The 27,102-nt window shown below is 43.1% G+C and overlaps 1 protein-coding gene across 4 annotated transcripts in view; it reads left to right on the top strand.

Moving 5' to 3' along the window:
* Positions 1–27,102, top strand: part of LOC111834025 (protein sidekick-1-like) — a 369,045-nt gene that overhangs the window by 242,474 nt on the left and 99,469 nt on the right. For 3 of the 4 annotated variants that reach the window (XM_072704864.1, XM_072704866.1, XM_072704867.1), the window contains exons 6-10: positions 11,113–11,227; positions 13,445–13,635; positions 15,307–15,390; positions 25,221–25,415; positions 26,837–26,953. In XM_072704864.1, coding sequence (XP_072560965.1) covers positions 11,113–11,227; positions 13,445–13,635; positions 15,307–15,390; positions 25,221–25,415; positions 26,837–26,953 — 702 coding nt within the window. The remainder of the gene's footprint in view (positions 1–11,112; positions 11,228–13,444; positions 13,636–15,306; positions 15,391–25,220; positions 25,416–26,836; positions 26,954–27,102) is intronic. The other variant, XM_072704865.1, reaches the window with a different exon arrangement.

Consider the following 27,102-nt stretch of genomic DNA (forward strand, 5'->3'; position numbering starts at 1 on the left):
GGGCAGTGTCTCGGCGCACCTCCCCACCGCCCCTCAAGGCCCTAGTGTTGTGTGAAATGTGGTGTTGGGCCAAGGGGAGCAATAAGGGCGTGCCAGGAGTGCCCCCCGCACCGGAGTCAGATCCCCGTCTGGCCCCGATTAGTCCACATCCCGACCCTGCACAGCCGGCAGGGGCGGTTAACTCGGGTGTTCAGGGGCGCCACAGGCAGCCCGGCAGCAGGGACCCCCCCCCCCCCCCCCCCCCGTTTCTAACTGCAGGTATGGTAAGCTGGGACAGAGCAGGCTGCACAGAGCCCGCAGGCCTCGTATCCGGCTTGACATCCGTGTTGGGGAGCTAAAGAGAGAGACCAGGATGGGACAGGAGGGTCCATCGGAAGAACGCTCTTGTGCTTTGAGGATGCACACACTCTTCATTATCAACTTTTTTTAATTTAATGAAGCGCAGCTGGAGAGCTGCTGTGGGTGTTCCAGCTCTCTCCACACCTCCCTCCCCCCAGAATGTGCCAGCAGATGATGGATCTCCTGAGGAGGTGTTTGCCTCCCTCATCGCGCTCACGTTCCCGTTTTCAGTGGGTGGGGTGGGAGGGGGAGCTGTCACGGTGACTGTACAGCGCTGCTGGCCCCCTGCCAGAATGCCACAGGCTGCCGACCCCCCCGGGTTCCATTGGGATGCTTGATGCCAGAGGAGTCATTTGTAAAATTTTGGTCCGCAAATGATTGCTGTTTTTGGGAATTTTCAAGCTTACCTAGATTCAAACTAACCGAATGATAAAAATAAATTAGACAGGCTAGTAATTGGATTTATGGTGGTGTATCAAACAGGCCAGTCTTATTTCTCATGTAAAAAAAATTTAAACACAGATTTTAGTGCCGTATTAATTTCATTTTCATGTGCCTGGGGTGGCGCTACAGTTCTAGTGTCACAGACACATCAGGGGGGAAGGAGACTAGCTGGGGGGTAAGTTTGGGGTAATTCCAATATTGACTTTTTAAAGATTGTCCCAGCAAGGCCATGTTCATTCATTCGCATCAGTCATTTAACGTACCCATACAGCACTATTAATGCGCTAACAGGCTCTTCTCTGAAGCTTTCCAGAGCATCAGGAGGAGGATGATTAATGCTTTTCATCCTTAACCCTTATAAAACTGGCAGTTAGATCATGTGTGCCAATACTGATGTTGCCCTGGCCTTTTCTAAAATATAAATCTCATTATATGATTTACTGTAAGACAATATAACCAAACAGCACATTTAATTCAGCAATAAAGGATTTTCTTTGTTTAATTAAAAACTGGTCAGTCACCACACGTCGACGCATCCATCCACCTTCCATCTCTGATTATCCTGTACAGCGCTTTGAGAGGCCGGGAGCCTTCCAGAAACTCAGGGCAAAAGACATCAGATGCTCTGGACAGTCCATTGGCAGGCACACACACCTGTACACCTTTTATACTGGGTAAGAATCCCGTGCAGCACAGGGAGAACATGCATGAGCTCCAGGAACAGAGCCTGTGAATTTCAAGCCTTAAATCTGGGGACCTGTATTATAGTATTTATAGCATATTTGATTTTGGTTGTGTATTTGATGAGATTCTTTCAGCACGGTCCCCAGTGATATCAGCACACAAGTAGTTGAGTGTGGCAGCAGTCGCTCGTGTCCGTAGCATGCCGGCCTGCCCACAGAGAGACTGCGGTGAGCGTGTAGAGAAGGTGGCAGAGAATGCAGATGACACCACAGGCAGCTGCACGTTTCCACTCAAACACTTGTTCCTGAGGAGCCTGTCTGTGTTCACCTGACTGTCCCCCTCAGCCAACTTTGAGGTTTTGGCTCCATTGGCACATTACGGTCACTGGTTGTCAGGTCCCCCACCATTTTTGCATTGCCATACACATTGTGTAGTTAACAGTTTAACAGGCTGGATTTCCGTGCATCAAGAAGATCATGTAATGATGATGATGATGATGATGACACGTGAGTATCCCAGAATGCATGTGTGCTCTTTCTCATGAGACATGCCGTATAGCAAAACTGCAGAAAATCTTGTCAGGTGTTTTTATCAGTACTGCTGTGTGAGGGTTTTGCTGAATGGTAAAAAGTAAGCAGATAAATAATTAGGGTAATAAAAAAACTGATTACCAAATTTAGGGCACATTCAGTCAAAGAGGAAACCTATTATCTAACTCCTCCCTTATAGAGCACATAAAGTGGATGGCTGCAAATTAATTCCTGCGACTGGCGGAATGTCTTAGATAGCAGAATAACGGATGGGGCCTCTTTCTCAACGGGTTTATGGCTCTCATGGGAAGGCCTCTTTGGGAAAACTTTATCACTCTGGCGTTATGCCAACGAAGGATCCACCTCCATGGCCTGGGGGCAGAAAATCAGCTGTCAGCGGCAGCTGCGACACGAGTCTGGGAGAAGGGCCCACTGCCTCAACTCTTGGGCAAGATATAGGCTCACATCTCCCCCAGAACAGATCAGTGTCTCGGGGCTATTGCGGGTGGTCACTAGTGGGGCTGACTGCAAAGCTGGAGTGGCTGGGGGGGGGGGGGGGCGAGGGCAAGGGTGGGTCCCCATGGGGACGGAGGATGTTTTTAAGGAAGAGGGACAATGAAAAGTCTTTTAGAGTCAGCATGGCTATCAAGAGAGGTAATTATACTATAGAAAGAAACACTATGGTGTCATTCTTTAAATGTTTTCCTCCTTAACTCCTTCTTTCATTAAACAAGATATGATGTTTCTGTCACTGTGGCACAATGAGTAATTAATAATTAAGCCATTGACTAACCCCTCTTTCATATGTAACTTGCAAAAAGTTCATTTAATCATGCACAAACGAGCCCTATTCATCAACCGTTTCCCAGGATACTGGAGGAGGACAATTTTAATTGACTTTATTAATCGACGTTGATTGTGATTTTAGGTCTTTTTTTGTGGGGAAGGGTGACAGTTCATTTTGATGAAAGGCAGTATTATAAATGATTTCATAATGTCCTTCACTAAGTTACACCATTTAATTATGCTCACCATGAGAGGGTGTTAAGTTTCTCTACTGTATGCTGAGTTTTCAGTGAGAGGTCTCTGCAGCCATGCCGGTGAATCTCTAGTGTTGGTCATGCGATGGCTGGATCCTTCCTTTGAACAAGACAGCAGGTCTCAAAGGAGGATATGCAGAGTCACTTATCTGGAATTGTATAGAACTTGTATCACCTGACCTTTAGAGTGGAAAACAAGCCTTTGGCTTCAGGTGAAACACCAGCTCACTCAAAAGCCCCTTGGTTTCTCTTTGATACTTGGAGATGCCACAGTAACACATGGTGGAGAAAGACATATACATACACTTTCTTTTTTGGTAAGAAGTGGTTTTGCACCATAGTTAAACAGAAACAGGCTTACTGTATAAAGCCAACCTCTGGTTCAATGGGAGATACCTAATCCTTGTTGAGACTTGTATCTCCCATTGGCTGATGTGACTACTTTCAGCCTCCATTCCTGTTTTATATTTTATTTCTGCCCCTCCTTGTTCATTCAGTGTGACGCCTTCCCAAATGCCTGCCTCGTGCTCCTTTCTTACCTTGCCTTGGATGTGCCTTTACCCTGTCACATGCACAGTCCCTCTGCCCTGAATTGTAATTTCACCTGAAGTTGTTTTGGATCTGTGTCTCACCACATTGTCTGCTGTTATGGTAATTATAACCCTCTGATTTATTAATCTGTTAAGCATTTCAAGCATCTACATCTGTTTGGATGTTAGCAAATGCTAAATAAATAGTAGGTTTATCCTTATATTGCAGCTGTTTTTCTTAATGTTTTGTAAATAAAACTGCATAATAGGGTCTGTAACTAATTTCTCACATCTGGCACACATTCAAGGCAGTAAAATACACTCATTACAGGATGATGGCACCTGCCCTCAATGCTGCGTGTGGTCCCCCTCCTCCTGCTCTAAGCACCTTCTGCAGTCCTCCTCCACCTGCTCTTAGCACTTTCAGCAGTCCCTCTACACCTGCTCCTAGAGCTGTCTGCAGTCCCTCTCCACCTTCTCCTAGAGCTGTCTGCGGTCCCTCTCTACCTGCTCTGAGCGCCTTCTGCGATCCCTCTCCACCTTCTCTTAGCGCTGTCCATGGTCCGTCTCCACCTTCTCTTAGCACCTTCTGCGGTCCCTCTCCACTTTCTCCTAGAGCTGCCTGCGGTCCCTCTCCACCTTCTCTTAGCGCTGTCTGCGGTCCCTCTCCACCTTCTCTTAGCACCTTCTGCGGTCCCTCTCCACCATCTCCTAGAGCTGCCTGCGGTCCTTCTCCACCTTCTCTTAGCGCTGTCTGCGGTCCCTCTCCACCTTCTCTTAGCACCTTCTCTGGTCCCTCTCCACCTTCTCCTAGAGCTGCCTGCGGTCCCTCTCCACCTTCTCTTAGCACCTTCTGCGGTCCCTCTGCACCTTCTCCTAGAGCTGCCTGCGGTCCTTCTCCACCTTCTCTTAGTGCTGTCTGCGGTCCCTCTCCACCTTCTCTTAGCGTTGTCTGCAGTCCCTCTCTACCTTCTCCTAGACCTGTCTGCAGTCCCTCTCCACCTTCTCCTAGAGCTGCCTGCGGTCCTTCTCCACCTTCTCTTAGCGTTGTCTGCGGTCCCTCTCCACCTTCTTTTAGCACCTTCTGCGGTCCCTCTCCACCTTCTCCTAGAGCTGCCTGCGGTCCTTCTCCACCTTCTCTTAGCGCTGTCTGCGGTCCCTCTCCACCTTCTCTTAGCACCTTCTGCGGTCCCTCTCCACTTTCTCCTAGAGCTGCCTGCGGTCCCTCTCCACCTTCTCTTAGCGCTGTCTGCGGTCCCTCTCCACCTTCTCTTAGCACCTTCTGCGGTCCCTCTCCACCATCTCCTAGAGCTGCCTGCGGTCCTTCTCCACCTTCTCTTAGCGCTGTCTGCGGTCCCTCTCCACCTTCTCTTAGCACCTTCTCTGGTCCCTCTCCACCTTCTCCTAGAGCTGCCTGCGGTCCCTCTCCACCTTCTCTTAGCACCTTCTGCGGTCCCTCTGCACCTTCTCCTAGAGCTGCCTGCGGTCCTTCTCCACCTTCTCTTAGTGCTGTCTGCGGTCCCTCTCCACCTTCTCTTAGCGTTGTCTGCAGTCCCTCTCTACCTTCTCCTAGACCTGTCTGCAGTCCCTCTCCACCTTCTCCTAGAGCTGCCTGCGGTCCTTCTCCACCTTCTCTTAGCGTTGTCTGCGGTCCCTCTCCACCTTCTTTTAGCACCTTCTGCGGTCCCTCTCCACCTTCTCCTAGAGCTGCCTGCGGTCCTTCTCCACCTTCTCTTAGCGCTGTCTGCGGTCCCTCTCCACCTTCTCTTAGCACCTTCTGTGGTCCCTCTCCACCTTCTCCTAGAGCTGCCTGCGGTCCCTCTCCACCTTCTCTTAGCACCTTCTGCGGTCCCTCTGCACCTTCTCCTAGAGCTGCCTGTGGTCCTTCTCCACCTTCTCTTAGCGCTGTCTGCGGTCCCTCTCCACCTTCTCTTAGCACCTTCTGTGGTCCCTCTCCACCTTCTCCTAGAGCTGCCTGCGGTCCCTCTCCACCTTCTCTTAGCACCTTCTGCGGTCCCACTGCACCTTCTCCTAGAGCTGCCTGCGGTCCTTCTCCACCTTCTCTTAGTGCTGTCTGCGGTCCCTCTCCACCTTCTCTTAGCACCTTCTGTGGTCCCTCTCCACCTTCTCCTAGCGATGTCTGCAGTCCTTCTTCACCCTTTCCCCCAACGCTGTCTGCAGTCCTTCTCCACCTTCTCTTAGCGCTATCTGCGGTCCCTCTCTACCTGCTCTGAGTGCCTTCTGCGGTCCCTCTTCACTTTTTCTCAGCGCCATCTGTAGTCCACGGCCCCTCTTCATCTTGTCTCAGTGTCGTCCATGGTCTGCGCTCGTTCTCCACCTTCTCTCAGCACCGTCCGTGGACCCTTTCCCCCTGCTCTGAGCACCTTCCATAGTCTCTCTTCACCTTCTTCCAGCCCCTTCCGGATTCACTCTTCACTTTCTCTCAGCACCATGCGCAGTCCACGGTCCCTCTCTACTCTTCTGCACTCTTGCTTCACCTTCCCTCAGCGCCGTCTATGGTCCCTCTCCACCTCCTCTCTGCACTGTCCACAGACCCTCTCCACCTTCTGAATGATTTTATATATACATATATATAGCACTTTTCAAGACACCCAAAGTGCTTTACAAAAACAATGGGGAGCCGTTTCAGTTCGAAAGGACCAGAGTAGATCATTTTAACCAAGACATCGGGGTTCCACCCCTATCCTTATGAAAAATGCCCAGCGATTTTTTATGACCTCAGAGAGTCGGGACCTCAGTTTTATGTGTCCTCTGAAGGACATCACCGTTTTTACAGCACAGTGTCTCCATCATTGTATTGTGGCATTAGGATCAACACAGATACAAGATGGACTAACCTGTTGGCCCTAATAACACCTCTTCCATCAGTTGGTCTTCCTTTCCAAGTACTTGCCAAGCCTAAACCCACTTACCTTCCAATGAAGTACCTAGTCGGAACTGCACTGTCCACAGTCCCTCTCCATTTGCTCTCAGTGCCGCCTACACTCTCTCTCTACCTTCTCTCAGCTGCATCTGTGGTCCCGCTCCACCTTCTATCAGCGCCATCCACCATATCTCTCCACCTTCTGACAGTACTATCCGTGGCACCTCTCTACCTTCTCTCAGCATCATGGGCCACAGGACATCACGAGCCACAGTTTGTGTGAAATCACTGAAGTGAAATGATAGAATCTGCCATTATTTTTTTCCATCTCTTCCTCATGCCTATCGGACAGCAAGGAAGAAGAACCGTAGACCTCTTGGTAAGAAATCCTATGGAAATCGTCATCGTCACCTTCCTTTGCCATTTTGTTCCTTTTGTTCCTTTTTCTTCCTTGTATTCTCTCTCTTTTTCCCTTGTTTTGAACAATAAAATATGACATCAGATTTTTATCATTATACAGCACTAAAAGTTATACAAAGACATCAGCTAACTGTTATTGCTGGTTCATACTAAAGTTTTATCTTGATGTCATAAACAGAAGACTTCTTTATGTCTTAGATGTGACACCATTTCTGCTTCTCAAAGCGTGTTATATTTGTTAGCTGACAGACTACACAGAACAAGTGATCAGAATAGGACAGACCCTCAGCCATCCTGCTGAGGAGGCCCTCTGGCTGTCAGTTGCCGATCAGGTGGTTTCCTGTTCAGGGCCTCTATGGCCATTGCTGATGTCTGTTTTGTTTTTCATTGTTGTCTTTTCATGACTGGCCAGGAAAGATGTATAAAGACTGGTTACAAAAATGTTACAATTATTCAATTAAACTCGATTGCTTGATTATTTAAAAGCATCGGTTAAAATTTTCTTTTTGAGTACTCGGCAATATGGTGGATGGAACACAGCACAAAGCAGATGAGTGTCCAAATACATAGCAAAACTGTCAGTTGTATGGAATCACTTCACATTAAAAGTGTATGAAAATCCAGTCATCTGTCAGTCATCTGCAAAGCAGGACTTAAATATCACCGCAGTCAGGTTTGACGGGCTCACCCAAGTGAAGCCAGTTCAACCATAAATATGTGCCATTTAGCTTCTCAAAGTATCCTAGTCACTTTGACTTAATTAATTAATTAACTTTCTACGATTCCTCCATGTCAGAATAATCACAAAGGTTATCCCTGTTGCTTAGCGCATCATCTTACATAAACAGTTCATAATAACCATATAATATTAATTATTTTTTTTTGAAAATATTGTGTTTTGAGTAGGGCTGAACGATATTGAGAAAAGTTCACATTGCGATATTTGAAGTTATTGCAATATTTGCAATATTGAAAATTAACTATATCGCCAAATAGAACTTATTTTCTAGCAAGAGAGATTGTAAAATAAATTGGTAGTGCAGCCATTAGTTGGACCAACAGACACAAAGCAGTGCAGACTAGTCACTTGCTTTTACTCAATATTGTCTCTATGAAATACAAAATATTTCCATATAATGGAGGACAAATGTCTTTCCATGACCAGTCCTCATTCACTTTTCTCCTCTTCACTCCTTTTTGTTTAATTTCTGACAAATGTGCCACATGGCCTTTGAGTAGGGTTACCGCCTGCCCCACATATTACGGGATCGTCCCATTTAATACGGGATGCAGCAGTTTATTTTCCAGTGCAGGAAGATCCCATATTATAAGGGATAGATAGGGGTGGCAACCCTATCTATGAGTGAGTCCAACAGCAAGGACTTTTTATCAAAGAGTGCATGCAGAGCTCATGCAAAAGCAGGTGGGAAACTTTAGACTGATTTTTTTATTTTTTTAACATATACATGTTGAAAAGGACATAAACATGTTGTAAAGGAACCATCATTAAAATTCAAAGCTTGCTAAGTTTTGTTTCCTATGACTGAATAAAAATGTTTCAATGCAACTGATTGATGGTTTGAACCCAGCAATCTGTCACGGATTGCATGTGCATGATGCCATGTCGATGGCACACTGGCATAGTGGGTAGCGCTTTGCACTATGTATTCACCCTGTATCTGTGGCTTTTTGGTGGATCCTCCAGTTTCTTTCCACTGTCCAAAAACATGCAACTTAAATGATCTGGAGTGCTTAAATTGACCATCTTTGGTTAGTTGGTTCCTTCAGTGTGTATATTATATTATATTATATTATATTATATTATATTATATTATATTAGGTAATAGGATGCATTGGGCTATGACGAATGGGCTTAAGCAGAGATACTTGAAGGACTGGGGAGATACAGATGCAAAGTTCTTCTTGCTGTCTGGAGTGGAGGAGTGGCGGGGGATGTCATTAGTGGTCAGAAACTGCTTTCTGTCATTGTACCGCTCAGGTCTGAGGATCATGCACCTCTTTCCTCCGGAACCAGTGGTCCATGGCACATTGCTGGGCTCCATAATGAGGGTTGAAATCCAAAAACACACTGATATGGGGTTAGTCAAAGGGACAAATCATATAGGGAATTTTGGGTGTACTTGGCCCAGGGGCCGTTTGTTTGTGGATGATACCCAGAGGACATCAGTGTAATGCCTATGTGGCAGCATGACGCTCTCCAGAACTAAATTAAGCTGTTCTATTCCTAACAATGCCTTCTGGCATGCCAGAATTACAAAAACATCACTGAAAATCATATTGGCAAGTATGCCAGTGGAGAGGGTAGCTTGGGCAAAGCGGTGAGATGGCACATCAATGCACCGTGGAGTTCTGCTGGATTCATTGGTGGCGAGTAACTCTGTAATGCAGAACCCTCAAGGAGCAGAGATGATGGGAGACATAGTTGGCAATATAATCTAAGCCAATAGATCCGCCCTGTGGGTGCAAGGAAAGGCAGGCACTCCTGCAGTCACTGGGAAGAGGAGACACACACTAGAACTGAAAGAGGGATCGGGAATCAAGCGCAAGATGAGGACACACAGACATTAAACAATGTTCATCCATCCATCCATCTATCCATCTTCCAACTATGTATCTAATACAGGGTTTAGGGAGTTTTGGAGTTTATCATAGGACACAAGGCTCGGGTACACCCTGGACGGGATACTAGTCTATCACAGGGCACAAACCAGGGGACATCCTGGATGGGATGCTGGTCTATCCCAGGGCACAAGTCTGATGTGCACCCTGGAGGGGGTGCCAGTCTGTCACAGGGCACCAGTCTGATGTGCACCATGGAAGGGGTGCCAGTCTGTCACAGGGCACCAGTCTGATGTGCACCATGGAAGGGGTTTTGAGACACCAGTTTAACTGCATATCAAGGGACTGCCAGAAAACCCAGACAAAAACTAAACAGGCAGAACATGCAAACTTCACCCACACGATGCATGAGTGGATCTTGAATACCCAGCCCTATTGGTAAAAGGGGCCCGCACTGTGCTCCCATGCTGTCCATAAGAGAGTAACGTGAAATATCTTCCTTTGTGTTTATAATTTAATGTGTCCTGATTCTATGTTGATTATCCTGTATTTGTTTGTTTCTGTCTTTATTTGTTTCCACTGGGACTGTTTATACCAAATGATTTTCTTTCAGGTTTTACTAGGAGATGAGAATCTCACAAGAAGGCTTTAATTACCTCCCCTGTATGTTTCTTCATCAAAGACTGTACACTCGTCTCCGGGTGTCTTTTAAATTTCCACACTCTGCCCTGTTGCTTTCTTTGTTCATTTTTTATTAATTCCATACATGAGATGAACCAAAGCTGTGAATTTTCATATGGAGTCAGAGGGATGTTCCTCCCTGATGCTAATTACCTTACTTTGAAAAATCAATTAGTAAAGAATCATTTCATTTAAGTGAATAAAAACTCAAGTCTCATCAGTCATTTGTGAAATGTTCAGTCTCATCATGTCTTTCTTGTGTGTCTGCAAGTATAGCTTTTTCCACAAAAATTCATGTATTATGTGTAAATGACATCAAAAATAAAAGTAGAATTCCACCTTTAGGCTCACCACTGGGTATCGTGGAAATGATAACTCAGTGCCACTCAGTCACCAGCCAAGTAATCCATTGATAATTGAAGGCACCAGCTGCTGTCATAGATTTCCACTATTTTGGCAAAAACATGTCTATTTAAGAAGACGCTAGTTAATGAATGACAGAGCGATTCGAGTTCTGTAAGCAGTAGGCTGTGCCCCCCCCATTTTAACTCTGCATGATGGAGAGGCTCACAGAGACTCCCTCGTTTTAGCTGGAATCACTCAAGGGAATTTTGTGCGAATGCCCATTTGGCCCATTGTCTTTGCTGATTTAACCCTGAAGTGGGAATATGTTTGGAAGGAATATGGTCGTGACTGTGACCTTCCTGAGAAGTAAAATACAAACCACACAGTTATGCTGACTCTACAGTATGGCACATGCCTGGAATGATCCATTGTATTGTAGCTGCTGGGGAGGATCGGTGTTGTCGGGGAGCAGCTTGCTTTAGTGCAGCATGTAACACAAAGCCCTGATTACGCCCTGTCTCTCAGCACAGCAAGCTTATAAACCATTCTGTTGGACGTGAGATGTTTTCTGGTGGAGTCTCAGTGTTGGATGACATGTATTGTTGTGTCTTTCCCCCACCACCTCCCTCCTGAAGCAGACTTGGACTCCTCCGCAGACCCTATGGCACCGGTGATCGTGATCCCCCCCAGGAATACCACAGTACTCGCCGGGAGTGGTGAGGCATCCCTGGAGTGCGTGGCCAATGCCAGGTTGGTTCCCCACACCACCCGGCAGGTGTCAGACTCCGAGTACCTGACTTTGTCTACAAACATCAAGTTTCAAGTTTTACTGAAATTCGTGTGCCACAGTTGCAAGGGAGGGGACGATAGGACTACAATAAGGAACAAAAGGGCATTGCAATAAAAGACAAAATAGGAGTTTTGGTTGTCCCAAGGCGATTGACAAGGGGGGTGGGGGGGTAGTGTAAATGGTGAGCTGGCTATGAAAGGCTACATTATTCTGTTTTTGTGGCTGGTAGGGGTATTTTTACTGGGATATTTTACTTTGGAGTAAATCACAGAATTTACCTCTGTATGAGAGGATCTGAAATGCAAGCAGGCAAGAACCAGGACACCTACATGTCCACACAATCTCTGTACTATATGCTGTGTTAGTACAGTCATTGACAAAAGTCTTGTCACATAAGGACATAGTAACTTAAAAAGGCATATAACTTTATTTCTAATCAATCAATTGTTACAATGAATGGATCAATTTAAATTTAATGCCAAGGGCTTTCACATTAATAATTGGGTGCAAAATGAAACAGTCAAAAAGTGTCCTGATGTTCACAGCTTGTTAAAGTCCATAACACCTGTTTTTGCAAGGACAAAAGTCTTGTCATGTCTTTTAATGATTCAACCAATCACAGATTAGAGGTTCACCTGTGACAAATATTGGAATTAACATAATCCCAGGTGTGTATAAAAAGAACCCCAAGAACACCAGACCTTCACTTGAAGTGCAACCTAACTTCTGACAACATGCCAAAGATTCAACCACAGACCAAGTCTGCTGCTGAGGTGGCAGACATCGTTAATGTATCCAAACGACAAGTGGAGATGATTAAAAAAAGATATGAAGAAACTGGTGATGTTCATGACAAGCCCAGGTCAGGCAGACCCCATAAGACAACTCTTTGAGAGGACCGTTTGTTGCTTTGAAAGTCCAGGGTCAACCCTTTTTCAATTGCAGCAGAGCTACATCAGAACTGGTCACCAGAAACCGCTGTGTCTACAAGAACAGTTTCTCGAATTCTCGCACACAGTGGTCTCCATGGCCAAATTAGTGCTCAGAAACCAGCATTAACGAGAACGCAACAAAAAAAGCATGTTTAATTTGCCAAGGCCCACAGCTTGCAGCAAGGATGGACAGAGGCAAAGTGGCAGAAGGTTGATTTTTCTGACGAATCATCCATTGAACTACATACCAAATGCCGCAAATACTGCAGGAGACCTGTTGGAACCCGCATGAACTCAAAATTCACCCAGAAAACAGTCAAGTTTGGTGGAGGAAAAATCATGGTTTGGGGTTACATCCAGCATTGGGTGTTCGAGAGATCTGCAGAGTGGATGGCAACATCAACAGCCTGAAGTATCAAGATATTCTTGCTGCCCATTACATTCCAAACCATAAGAGAGGGCAAATTCTGCAGAAGGATAGCGCTCCTTCTCATACAGTACTTCAGCCTCCACATTGAAGTTCCTGAAACTGAAGAGGATCAAGGTGCTCCAGGATTGGCCAGCCCAGTCACCAGACATGAACATTATTGAGCATGTCTGGGGTAGGATGAAGGAGGAGGCTTGGAAGACGAAACCAAAGAATCTAGACGAACCCTGGGAGTCCTGCAAAACTGCTTTCTTTGCCATTACAGATGACTTCATCAACAAGTTATTTCAGTCATTGCCAAGACGTATGGATGTGGTCCTCCAAGCTCATGGGAGTCATACACATTATTAATTTTTTTTTCCAAGGCACCATGACTTTATGTTCTGATGTTATTGTAGCATGTTTGTGTATTCTAAATTAAGTATATGTATAATTTCTACATTATTTTTGTATGTGACAAGACTTTTGTCCAGGTAAAAGTTGACCTTTCTGTCCTAATTCCATGACAAAACTCAATGAATGATGCAAAACTTTATTTTGGTATAATAAGCATAATCTAGAGGGCTTTGCCTTTTCTTATAAGCCATTTCTGATTACAACTGATTTACTACAGGTCAAGTTATTATTTGTTGTTCCTACAACTTGGTTAAGTGACAAGACTTTTGTCAGGCACTGTATGTTCACCTCTAAAAGGATTACAGAGGTGTGGGGGGGGGGGGATTAGTTGGGGACATCTACCAAAAGTGAAAGAAGAGTGTGAATGTTTCAGATTCTCAGTGTCCATGTGTCTCCGCCGAACCCCCCCCCACACTCCAAAGGCCCATAGAAAAGCTGAACATCACCTGGAAACACAATGGCGTGACCCTGGCCAGTGCAGTGGGAAGTTTTGGCCGGAGGATGATGGTCATCAACCCCACCTTGCTGGATGCGGGGCAATACATGTGTGAGGCCACCTTACTGGACAGCAGTGTGAAGACAGCTGAGGCCCGGGCCTTCCTCTCCGTCATGGGTAAAGCACCCCCGCCCCATCTCCGCACAGGCATCACTGAGACCCTGCTGCTAACACTGGGCTTCCAACAGGATTGTTGTTTTTCTTATTGTGGAGCCTAAACCGCTGCTCCATAGAACACAGCTACTATGTAGAATTCAGCTCTTTACCTTTGTTGCTTTTAAAGTAAAGCAGAGGTTAATGTTATGGGGAAAAAAACGGGGCTACAAAATGAAAAGTCATTCCGACAGCCTGTTTCTAATCGCCATGTCCAGGATGAGCTAGTGTGGGATGAGTGGACTGTACCTGAGACCCATAGCATTATGGGATGGTGGCACCCAATGGAGCTGCTGTTTAGTAATTATGATTTAATGGTTACAGCATGTAGTCTGTTTGCCGTTTGTAACCATCATTATGGTATCGTGCAGCAGATAAAAAGACCATCCATTTGAATGGAGGTGCCAGCTAGGCATTGCAGTGTAAAGCAGGCTTTCATTGTACAGTGTAAGACCTCTATATATAGAGGGTTTGCCACTATGCATTGTGGCCTGCCTTCAATTTAAGTGTAAACAAATATGTATTCAGTTTTCCCCCAAATATTAAAAGCACTCACTAGCCTTGTGTTATCAGGAAACAGCACTCTTCTGCAAACAAACTTTATAGTAGGAATATAATAACAGAACTATAATAGAAATGTTTTTATGGCAGTGATTTTTGTTATTATGTTAGCAAGATGGCAACAGGGCTGTGACAGTTATCTGTGGCAATTATCTCTGAGAAAAACACTGTTTGGATTTTCAGGACTGAACTGAACACACACTCTTGCTCTCTCTGTCAGTCATTGTCTAACAGTAAAGAAATGCTATGGAAACGCTTGTAACATGCAGACAAACTGCTAAAATGGCCATCAGGCAGCAGACACTGCATTAAGTACAGATAAACACAGTATGCATTGACAACTGGTGTTTGTTTTATTTAATTAAAGGTCACTGTCTGCAATTTTTCCCCTTCTTCCCTCATTGGGAGAAACTTTTTTCTATTGGATTTATTTTTGAAGGGAAATTTGTGGACTATTATTGTAGCAAAATTATTTGTATGTGTGTATAGAAGGTTGTTTGTCTAAAATGGTTTATGTGTAATCGGATTTGTAAATGTGTAAAAGAATCCATAAATGTTTAATAAGATTTGCAAGAATATTGATATTTGTATATTTGTAGACAAATCTGTAAATGCATGCATAGATCTGAAAATGAGCAAACAAATTATTAAATGGGTATATAGCTATTTATGGTTGAAATTATTCATAGTATTTTGCTCAAAGAGTTGGAAATACAGACAAGTCATCAGTTACAGCTCAGCTGGACATCTCAATTGGCTGTTTTGCATGTGGTTTCTGATACACTTCTGATATGGCTGATCAGCAAATCTACGTGGACAATAATAGCACCATATGAATTTGCTTGTAACAAACTCATCTCATCTCTTGAATTGAGAGACAGAAGCTGTTCTGAGGTGGCTTCTGTTCTACATGCTGGTCCTTTTTTCGGTGGTTCCCCTGTATTCCTCACAGTGGGCTTGTTCTCTTTCATGATCCCCAAATTTAAGTCCCTTTAAACTGCACTGGGGTATTCCTCAGTCCCACGCAGAAACCCCACTCTAACATGTCTTTCTTTTGTTGTGGTTCCTCCACAGAGGCCCCCTACTTCACGGCTGAACCCCAGAGGAACATCATGGGAGAGGTGGATAAAACGGTTGACATCCAGTGTCAGGCTAGAGGTGGGTTTTCTCTCGATTGTGTATCATCAGAAAGTTTTGAATGATAACATTTTGGATTATCTGTATCACATCTTAAAGTTAAACCATTTTCAGATTTTGAACTGGGAAGCTGCAAATTTCCACAGGAAAATTTCCTGTGTATTACTGAGCTACACTACAGTTTTTTTATTTTCTTTCCAGAGGATGTATCTACATACTGTAGATTTGGTTCATCTCTGGATATCTCCGTCAGGGAGGAAATGAACCATGAACATCTACTGTAACTTGAGGGCCTTCCCAAGCTGGCGGGAATATTAGTACGCGCTCTTCCTGTTCCCTAGCGGTGTTGACAGGATACAATAGACAATGCCTGACGGGACGGCCAAGTGGGGGTATGAATCACACTTCACACCAGTCGTGCTTTGTGTTTAAAACTAGGTAAATTCTGCTCTTATTTAGAGAAAGTTTTATTTTCTTGTGAATTAAAACCAAAGGCCATTGATGGATGTCCTTCATTAGACAAGTTCTTCCTCATTTTTTGCCATTGCAAGTAGTAATGGAACAGATCCAAAAGCATGACCTTTCTGTGGTCAGCTGGCAGGTTTCCAAGATGTGATTGATTGGTCACACAGGTTGACAAAACCCCACACCGAAGACCCTGTCATGCAACAGAGCTGGAGATGCGCTTAAAGATGCCAAGTATGAGTGATTTGGCATTAGCTTCTAAAATAGCAATGTTTATAAAATGTTTTTTTTGTTCCAAGGGTAAAATAGAGGTAAAAGTTTTTCATGTTTTAGTGTGGTGCCGCATGGTGGGTAGCAGCACCCTCTGGGGTTAGGGGTTTGAATCCCACACACACATGGTTTTCGGACTGGTCCACCACAACTGCAGACACTTTCTCATTAATGTGATAACACAAAAAGTATTTGATGGATCTGTTTCAAACTTTGCAGACACATTGTTTGTATGATGTCGTGGAACAGATTAAATTTTGAATCAGATGGCACTGAAATTGAAGCAGCGCCGCATTGTGATAGCAAGAAGAAAATGCCAGTTTCTGACACTTGACCCCATTAGCACAATAACTAAAAAGTATATGATAGATCATTCTCAATATTTGTAGAAACATTCTATGGGTGATGAACTGGAACTGATTAAATTTTGAAACCGATTGCCCCAAATTTGAAGCAGCACCACATAGTAATAGTAAAAAAAAGGGTAGTTTTATCACTATCTTCTGCGCAATGGTACAGTTGGCATGTGGAGTTTGGTAGAAAGAAAATTGTTCCTACATGAAACTGTTCCCTACAAGGTCAGTGGATTATCTTGAGTAACCCGGTTATGATTTCTGATGAGACATTGCTGTTGAATGTTTCAAATGTATTTTTTTGGAGTTTTAATCAGCACAAGAAGAATGCCATTCAGTACCATTTCTACGGCTGATATCTCCGAAACAAGGCAACTCTCACCACAACAACATAGGTGGATAAATAACACTACAGCCTATTTGAAAAATATGTTTTTTTGATTTTGGGGTGAACTGGCACTTTAAAATTATAATGCATTGTTTTACCATGGAGAATGCATATTTGTTAGCGTCAGACCCCGAGTGTGAATGCCACTTAAATTGTGGACTTCTTTGTCTGTGCCACTTAATGTTATGCTGGCAGTGAGCTGTCAGTAAAGCAGAACTACTGTTTTTAAAGTGGTACCCAATAAGCACATGTGTAGTTCCCTGTGCTGTCAAAGCTTTCACTTTGATTAATCACATTAATCAGCCTTTTAAGAATATCACGATTTTAACTTACCTTGGTGCCTGGCTAATTGGAGACGGACGCCTTTGTCACTCAAACTCCCAGCCCCAGTCCCAGTCCCAGTCCTAGGACACTTCAGATCTATAGAAATAAAGGTGATCCCCCCCACCTGCTCCTTCCTGGGTCCACAATGATAAAATCTGCAGGTCAATCATGCAGTCTGAAAATACCAGAAAAATCACAAACTGTATTGGATCAAAACTACATGAAATAACAGTTTATTTAATCACATAATATACAATATGGGTACAAACTCAACTGCACTGACATGTTTCTTGGGCACAAAAAAAAATAGGGCTGTGAAGCAATTAATACATTGACCAATTAATCACACAGTTTTTATAAATTTCAGTACTAATATTAAAACTTCCCCAAATTAATGTAAAATTAAGACAATTAGGAGTACACATTGGGATCCATTGTTACAAACTCATTAATGTAACATATTAATATGATCTAATTCTTAAATCGATAAAATTATCGATTTTAGAAGAAATCAGGTTTTTTCAGACAGCTGAAAATAAAGAAAAGAGAAGCAAATGAATTGCTGCAATCCACAGAAAGAACCGGAATTCTATGGAGTGAGATCACTGCCAAATATACGAGAGCGCAGACGCATAGATAAACCGAGCAAAACAGACACTACGAGCGCGCACTGCGCCTTTGGAACGCAGATAAGAGCGTTTAGAGATTTGCGGTTACAAGGTATGTGGGATATTTCATGTCAGTTACGTGGGATTTTATTGGTAAAATCATACCTAAGTTATATACTGTATTGAAATATTTAGCATCCTTCATTTATATTCTGTTTATCTGTATAGTTTTTGTCAGCATTTATTTAAAAGCATCTACAATAATGAGCCTTGTATTCTACAAATAAAGTGGGGGCTCATTAGCTAGCCAAGACAAACCCAGTTTTCCTTAAAAGGGTTGTAGCAGCCAATAATGTCATATTTACCATTAATGTAATAATTATGTAGTACAATGTAATGAAAGCCAAAAATGCAATAACCTACCAATAACACAATAAAATTTCTGAATAAAAAATGTATTACACTATTGGCCAGTTATTACATTATTGACTTTTCTTTCATTAAGAATAAAAAATATTGCCAATTATTTCATTAACTGTAGTTATTAAATAACCATCTTCTTCAGGGGCTAGTCCACAAAGCAAATTTATAAAAAAAGTTTGTTCAAAATATGCCATCAACAAACCCGATTCCATGTTCCTCTGGTCCTTTGTAAAGTTGTAGGGATTCCTGTCAAGTCCAACTTCTTTTAATTTAAGCAGATAATCGTTAGTTTCACAGTTTCCCCTACTAAAACAACTAATTTTGCAGCATGTTTTGCATCTTAATCTGTCTGAGGGAGGCGTGTTTGGCCGGGGAAGTGATGTCATTTCATACCCTCTATTGTTGTTGAAGAAGTCTATCTCTAGTTGCTTCTTGTAGGTAGCTTTAGAGTCCTCCACTGCTTTGACAGAAGAAAACAGACAAAAGGTTGAAAATATCGCTGCAACCTGTGTTGTTTGCAAACATGCAAACACCGTCATAATGTGATTTTCCACACTGCACGTTCTTGCCCTTCGCTCAGAGTAATTGGTGTTCAGGCATTGTTTGGTATATCTTAGCTAAGCCATGTTTCTAAAAAGCAGAATGCAGAGATAAGGGCATAGTACTTATTAGTCCTGGTAAGCAACATTAATTCATGCATCTTGTCAGTAAGCAAGCATACATTGGGCTCTATTTTGATGATCTAATGCAAAGCGCAAAGCTTAGCTAGCAGTTATGGGAGTGTCCAAATCCATTTTGCTATTTTGACAGCAGAAAAAACAAACTTTGCACCAGCGCAAGGCGTAAAAAGGTTGTCCTAACTCTCCCAATTATTCAGAGCCGTGTTTTGGGCGTAACATTCAATGAACCAATGAGAAAGGCGCGTCACCTCACCTTTAAAAGGCAGCGCCGCATGGTGTACTGTGGATTGCCGTTACAATGGTGTGTTTGCTCATGCACGAGGTGAAAAGGCATGAGCACATGATTTACAGGAGTAGCACTGTTCCATGTAGGCCCTTTTGGGTAAAGCAGGCGTGGGATGAGGTAGCAGCAAGTGTGTCCTCATTTTCTGGCATCATTAGATCACCCGCTCAGTGCCGAAAGCGGCATAACGATGTCAGAAGGTGGGGAAGGTTGCTGCTGAACGAGAGCAGCAGCTGGGAACAGAGACTTAATTATGCTTGTGTTTTTTTTTTTTTTTTAATTTTGGGTCTGAAGTTCACAAAATATAAATAAAAGTGTTATCTTTGTTTTAACAAAACACATCCTACAGTTTTTATGGTGTTTTAAAATGTTAAAATAAAAGTCAATATGGCTCTTTTTTTACTACATCTCACAATTTAGATTCCCTAAAGGCTACAGACGATTCAGCTCTTCTACCGGCTGACCCCTTCTTGCCTGTGCTGCTGCTGGCGTACACTCCTCTGCTGGCATCAGCACATGCAGTTCAGCATCACGCTTTCTAATGTCCAACAGACATCCATCATACATGGCAATGTTATGCAAGATACAACATGCCACAAAGAATGCTGCAGCCTTCTGAGGGCTGTATTGTAATGTGCTACCTGACTTATCTAAATATCTGAAAGACAATTACAGTATGTGCTTAATTCTGATAATTATCTCAAATGATTTTTTTAATGATACAGTTTCTTCACTTTATATATATATTTTTTTCCTAAGGTATTTCATTGAACGGTAGGATTACATGAAAGGACCAATTGTACTCTACTGTATAATAAAATGTATATACCATAAATATAATAGCAAAAAGCCATTAGTGCCCCTTGAGGGTGTAGCTGTGTCCGTAACAAGAGCCGTGCACCCGCATGTTTCTAAAGCGCTCCACTAAAATATCGTTTAACAATGCGCCACTGACTTTAGATGTGGTTTTTGTTGGTCAAAAGTGCAATATTGTTTTGCTGCCTTAAGATAGCAACCGACAATGCCCTTGGTCACACCTCATTTAAAAACAACTCTTTTAGGAGAAGAAAGCAGATGCAAAATCATTTGCTATTTTAACGACATGCACACATGGTATGAAAATGAGCAATCCGCTGGTACGAAACTAGCAAAACCATTTTGTGTCACACTTTGCGGCAGTGGAAAATAGGGCCCATTCTGTGAAAGCTCTTCTGTCTCCTTTGGATAGAATACCTGCTCATTGGCCTCTGTACTGGCAGTGGTAGCACTTCTGCCAGTTCACCTCCTTATTCTTGGTCAGTGAAAACTTTACTGGTAAATTGTCTTTATTGCACAAAAGCATGGGTCAGATATTTGAAGGAACAGATTCGGATTCTTGGGGACATTACCTTGCTCAGGTTACCTCAGTGGTGCCTCGAATCCCTGACCAGCAGGGCACCACTGAGTTACTCTGAGCAAGGTACTGCTCCACCAGCGCTGAATTAGCTGCCCCCTGCTGTGTCCCGATGTCAGATATGGGTTAAATGCAGAGGACATATTTCGTTTTTGTGCATTGTGTGCTGTGGTGTGTTAACAATGACCACTGATCACTAAAATAGAAAATAAAAGTAATAAAAAAAAATTCTGCAGTGTTCATGAGCTCTTGGGGATGTAGATGAATTATAATGTCAACATAATACACATACTTAAATCATAAAGTGAACAGGGAACAGGAGCAGCTGGCTGCCACCTTGAGAGTCGAGTGTTCCTTGTATTAAAAGTTCTGCAAAGTTGCTTATATTACGCCAAAAGCAGGTAGTGCAGGTCCTTTACTGGCCTTCTGCTCAGTATTGAAATAATGAGGGATTCACGCCACGTGAGGCTGAGAATGGAGGAAACTATTATCTGTTCATCTCTTTATTCATTTTATTGGGTGAATCACAAGATTTTCACTGAAAAATGTCAGGTGGCACAACCAAAAATTATTATATTTCACAGTTATTTTCCAAATGAAAACCTTCATAAAATAATAATTTAAGTGTCTCTAATGCATCAGACATTGCTAACATTTTTTTTGTATTTATGGTTAGTAATAATATCAAGTGTGAGGTAACCCTTCCTTTTACAGTCCCCTAATTACAGTGGTACCTCAGTATATGTCCTTAATCCCTTCCAGATCCTTGGACTTATACCAAACATGACGTATACCAAACGAATATTCCCCATAAGAAATAAAGGGGAAATTATTAATCCTATTCCATGAAAAAAAAAATCCTTTTGTTATTGGCATATTATACATTGATGGGATTGTATAAAATAATTTAAACACTGCTTAATACTAAAATACATAAATACAAGAGCAATTAGATGAAATACACTCACCTAAATGATTATTAGGAACACCTGTTCAATTTCTCATTAATGCAATTATCTAATCAACCAATCACATGGCAGTTGCTTCAATGCATTTAGGGGTGTGGTCCTGGTCAAGACAATCTCCTGAACTCCAAACTGAATGTCAGAATGGGAAAGAAAGGTGATTTAAGCAATTTTGAGCATGGCATGGTTGTTGCTGCCAGACGGGCCGGTCTGAGTATTTCACAATCTGCTCAGTTACTGGGATTTTCACGCACAACCATTTCTAGGGTTTACAAAGAATGGTGTGCAAAGGGAAAAACATCCAGTATGCGGCAGTCTTGTGGGCAAAAAATGCCTTGTTGATGCTAGAGGTCAGAGACTGATTCAAGCTGATAGAAGAGCAACTTTGACTGAAATAACTACTCGTTACAACCGAGGTATGCAGCAAAGCATTTGTGAAGCCACAACACGCACAACCTTGAGGCGGATGGGCTACAACAGCAGAAGACCCCACCGGGTACCACTCATCTCCACTACAAGTAGGAAAAAGAGGCTACAATTTGCACGAGCTCACCAAAATTGGACAGTTGAAGACTGGAAAAATGTTGCCTGGTCTTATGAGTCTCGATTTCTGTTGAGACATTCAAATGGTAGAGTCAGAATTTGGCGTAAACAGAATGAGAACATGGATCCATCATGCCTTGTTACCACTGTGCAGGCTGGTGGTGGTGGTGTAATGGTGTGGGGGATGTTTTCTTGGCACACTTTAGGCCCCTTAGTGCCAATTGGGCATCGTTTGGGCCTACCTGAGCATTGTTTCTGACCATGTCCATCCCTTTATGACCACCATGTACCCATCCTCTGATGGCTACTTCCAGCAGGATAATGCACCATGTCACAAAGCTCGAATCATTTCAAATTGGTTTCTTGAACATGACAATGAGTTCACTGTACTAAAATGGCCCCCACAGTCACCAGATCTCAACCCAATAGAGCATCTTTGGGATGTGGTGGAACGGGAGCTTCGTGCCCTGGATGTGCATCCCACAAATCTCCATCAACTGCAAGATGCTATCCTATCAATATGGGCCAACATTTCTAAAGAATGCTTTCAGCACCTTGTTGAATCAATGCCACGTAGAATTAAGGCAGTTCTGAAGGCGAAAGGGGGTCAAACACCGTATTAGTATGGTGTTCCTAATAATCCTTTAGGTGAGTATAAATGAAAAGAGAGTTATAGCGCAGGTTGTTCACTGAATGGTAGCAACTGGCATACTGACACTCGTGGGCAGTCGTGGCTTTGTCTTGAGAGATAAACAAGGGTAACACCTGACTCATTTTGACCCATACAAGTTCTAGCACGTGAGTCATTTTCCAAACAAAGGTCGTATACCAAGCAAAATTTTTCATGTCCAAACAGGAAGTATACCAGGTTGGACTTATTCTAAAGTGGACGTGCCACTGTATTAAATAATTATTTGGTAAATACATGATTCATTATATTATATTGTTGGTTAATTACCACAGAAAAATCTTCACTACTACTCTCTAACTCTGGTAATACCATAGAAACAAACAAGGCTTCCTTTTATAGTCCAGTTTCAGCATACTTACTGCAGGGTTGGGGCCATTCTGGAATGCATTGATCAATTCCAGTCCGAATCAGGAAATGGAACTGGAGTTGAAACTTAAATCTCCCTGAAATTCAAATTCAACTCCAATTCTGTTCCCCGTAGTTTTTTTTCCAATCCTAGCTCCAGTTCCATTTCCTGATTTGGACTGGAATTGATCAATGCATTCCGGAATGGCCCCAACCCTGACTTACTGAGTAAATTTTCTTCTTTTACTTACTAATGTTGCAGAATAAACATTCTTTAGTACACCTTGAGGGTGTACCTGTGTCCATAATGAGCGTCATGTAATCATCTCTGTGTTGATTACATGGAAAAGGCAATGATCTGTTACAAATTATACGACACTTAGTAAATTCTGAATACATCTACAAGAACGTACCCAATATTTAAGAAGATGCACCATGACACTCAGTGAAAACGTTTCCTGCGGGGGTTGTTACCAGGTAAGTATATCATAAAATATAATAAACCCTTTACAAATGGATGTATCCATGAACAATAACTATTTAAGGAAAAGTAATGTATTGGAAAGTATTAACCTAATTTCTAACTTGGGCTGCTGCCAAAATAAACCTTGGATAACTATAATGCTAATTTACATCGATGAGTGGGGGCAACAAGGGGGTGCAGTGAATATGCTCTCCCCTTGGGGTTTCCTCCAGGTACCCCAGCCTCCCCCCCCAGCCCAAAAACATACTGAGGTTAATTGTAGTTACCAAATTATCCATAGGTTTCTCTGTGTGTGTGTATGTGTTGGTGCCCCATCCTGGGTTAAGTGAAATGAAAGTGAATTGTTGTTATTGTTGACACACAACAACAAAATGTGTCCTCTGAATTTAGCCTATACAGTATGCTACTTTACTGGTCAGGGATTCAAACCAGCAACCTTCCAATCACAAGCACACTTCCCTGATTATTAGACCACCACTGCCCCACTGCTATCCCCTGCCTTGCACCCATAGCCTTCGGGGCAGCCTCCAGACCCCATACCCCACCCCCTCCCAACCCTGAATAGGACAAGAAGTTACAGAAAATGGATGGGGGGATGGAGTAAAGGAGGTGTTTCTAAGAATTGGTTGCCGAATTTCCTAGAAAGTACACAATTATATCTGAGTTATTACCAACCTTGTCTGGTCACAAGTACACAGTAGCTGAGTGATAGTGGAGATTTATCTTATTATTTCAACTGTAACCAATAATAAACTATAATTTACCATATGTTTACCAGATAATTACTTAGTAATTAGGAGACTGTAAAAGAAAGGGTTTCCCAAATGCAGTTGTACCACCTGCCTTTTTAAGGTCCTTTCAAATTAAACAGACTGCTTGGACACCTGCACAAACATCTGTCCTTGATATCAAGATTAGAAATGCAATTTTAAAAACAAATAATGAGTTTTACCGTATTACAATATTTTCATGGTTTTCCATGTGTTGTACCACCTGGCAGAAAAACTATGCAAGCCTAACCGTGAGATGAAAATGGTCGTTTTTGTCGATATTTGAGTTAGATCTACCTTTTCATTGCATCATGAATGTCACTCCGAATCTTATCTATGATGTAACATCCAGTGCAGTCTGAAATTACTTTTAAATAAAAAAACACTTTTTCCTAGTAGTGCCACCTGATGTATGTTTTTCAATTATCTTAATGATTTTAAAACCAGTGTTTTGAAAGCTTTTCGTGAATTTAGACCATTCATACAAATATTTTGCCTAACTAATGAATTTAATTTTTAAATTACTTATATACCAATGCTATTAGTTTTCTTTCTCTGCTTATTTGTTTGGATGGTCGCAACACCTGATATTGTTGGACTTTGAGATACAGAAATGTCAAAACTGTATGATATTTAAATATATTCAAATTATATTCAAATTGAACAGGTTTTATGTAATAATGTTAGGCATGCCATCAATTTATTAAAGGATTAAAAAGGATTTAAAAAAATGCATGTCAAATGATTCACCCTATTGTTTATGCTGTGTTCAGTGATTGATTTATTTTCCTGTTTTGTCTACTTTAGGTTGTTGAGTTCTTGTTCATTGGCTACCCTGTACACACACACGCCTTCCTTTCTTTCAGGAGTGCCCACACCCAAGATGGAATGGTACAAGGACTCAGTGCCACTCAGCAAGCTGAACAATCCTCGTTACCGCATCATATCTGCCATGGGCCTGCAAGTTCGGAGGGTGCATCCCAATGACGCTGGAATCTTCCAGTGTTTCGCCAGGAACAATGCTGGGGAGGTCCAAGCCCACGCCTACCTGGACGTGGCCAGTAAGAGCAGATCACCTCTGTGACAAAGTGACGGAAAGGGCAAAGGTCCAGGCTGTGGATAGTTATGAAAGGAAGCTAATGGTGTTGATCCAGTTCCTGACAGTGTTTCATGGGGGTCTGCACAGTGAATTCTGGTGCATCTCTTGTTCTTTATAGTTCTAGTACTATCCAGAAGATTCTGATTTTGGCTATATTTGCCTCAGAGGTTGTTTTATGCAAACCTCCATGGTCCCAATCAACCCACCTTATGTAAAAGAGGACTGAAGTGGTTTGAATGTTGCATGTTGAGAGTGTCATTTATGTAATGTGGCATATTACAACACAGTAGTCTTCGAAACTGGATGACAAAGCCTAAAGCAATAAAGCAAATTAGCCTAGTGTTTAATTAGTGCTCTTTATAGACACTCCAGCATGGTTGGCTTGGAACTTACATCCACTAAGTGCGCACAGTGCTTTGTGGAGTTGCCTGTTTTTCTTTGACTTTCAATGAGCTGCCTAATTGGTAAGGAAGGAGTAGGAGCAAAAGTTTGTCAGGTCATTTCCTGCCAAGAGCAAAACTGATGCAGTCTAATAAGCATCCAGGCACCGGGGACCTTGCCTTTCTGGAAAGGGACCATTTCCCATTGTGGCTCCTGTTCGTTTGCAGGAAGATGTTGGTTTCAATGGGCACAGAACACTGACCTGATGTAAAGAGAAGAAATGGTTTAGCCTGTGGTTATTTTGTGAGCTTAGGGAATCTCGTATCAGCAGCCCTGGCTTGCAGCTGTGGTCTTGGTGACGCATCGATCCTGAGGCCCAGACCGTTTACTGGCCACCGTAATTAAAACAGTGAGCCTCGTCCAGCTGCTCTCCTTTTTTTTTAAAGAATTTTAAAATATTCTTCCTACCTTTAAATGAAAAAATCAGGCACAGCAGCAGTCTGCCCCGGGTCCCCATCCGCCGCCGCTGCCGAAGTCTGAGCAGACACGGCCTTTGGTGTGATTTGACGTGCTGTCCCACCTTCATTCACATTATTAGCCGGAGGCAAATCAAATTGGCCAGGTGGTCTTAAGATGCACATCCCACATTTCTAAAAGGTCGTCCTTTCACGTGCCAATTTGTTGTCTTGATGTTGCAGTTTAAACGGCTCGCAGCTTGCCGTCCTGGGAGTGTGCTTAGCTTTTTGTTATTTGCTTTCCGTCTCTCATGGAAGCCTGCTTTAAAGGTGCCCTGGGCAATCAATTCCGCCCTGAATCCCAGCTGCTCCAGCGACACTGACCCTTCATTCTGACCCCAAACTTTCTTCAGATGTGTGTCCCTTTGGACAAACACTCCTGCTAAATAAATAAATGTAGGAAGGAGAGGGGATCACCACTGTAGTCCACTTCCTGTGGTTTTATCATCCTGAGCCAAGCAGACTGCTGCTGTGTCTCACTCTGCAGGTATGGCCCCCTCCTTCACCAGAGCCCCCACTGACATCACCGTGACGAATGGGACAGCTGCCACCTTCACCTGCCAGGTCTCAGGGGCCCCCAAACCTGCCATCACCTGGAAGAGAGGTACCCACAATTCCCCTGGCCCGTGACCTGAGACCTCTTTCTCTTTATGCAGTTTTTTAGGACCATGTCTAAGGCTCAGGGTGTGTGTCGGCTGACTCGGCCTAGGGTGTCACCAATGATTGCATAGTAAAGGTTCGCCTGAGGTTTCC

This window comes from Paramormyrops kingsleyae, chromosome 22, assembly GCF_048594095.1.
Source record: "Paramormyrops kingsleyae isolate MSU_618 chromosome 22, PKINGS_0.4, whole genome shotgun sequence".
Lineage (NCBI taxonomy): Eukaryota > Metazoa > Chordata > Actinopteri > Osteoglossiformes > Mormyridae > Paramormyrops > Paramormyrops kingsleyae.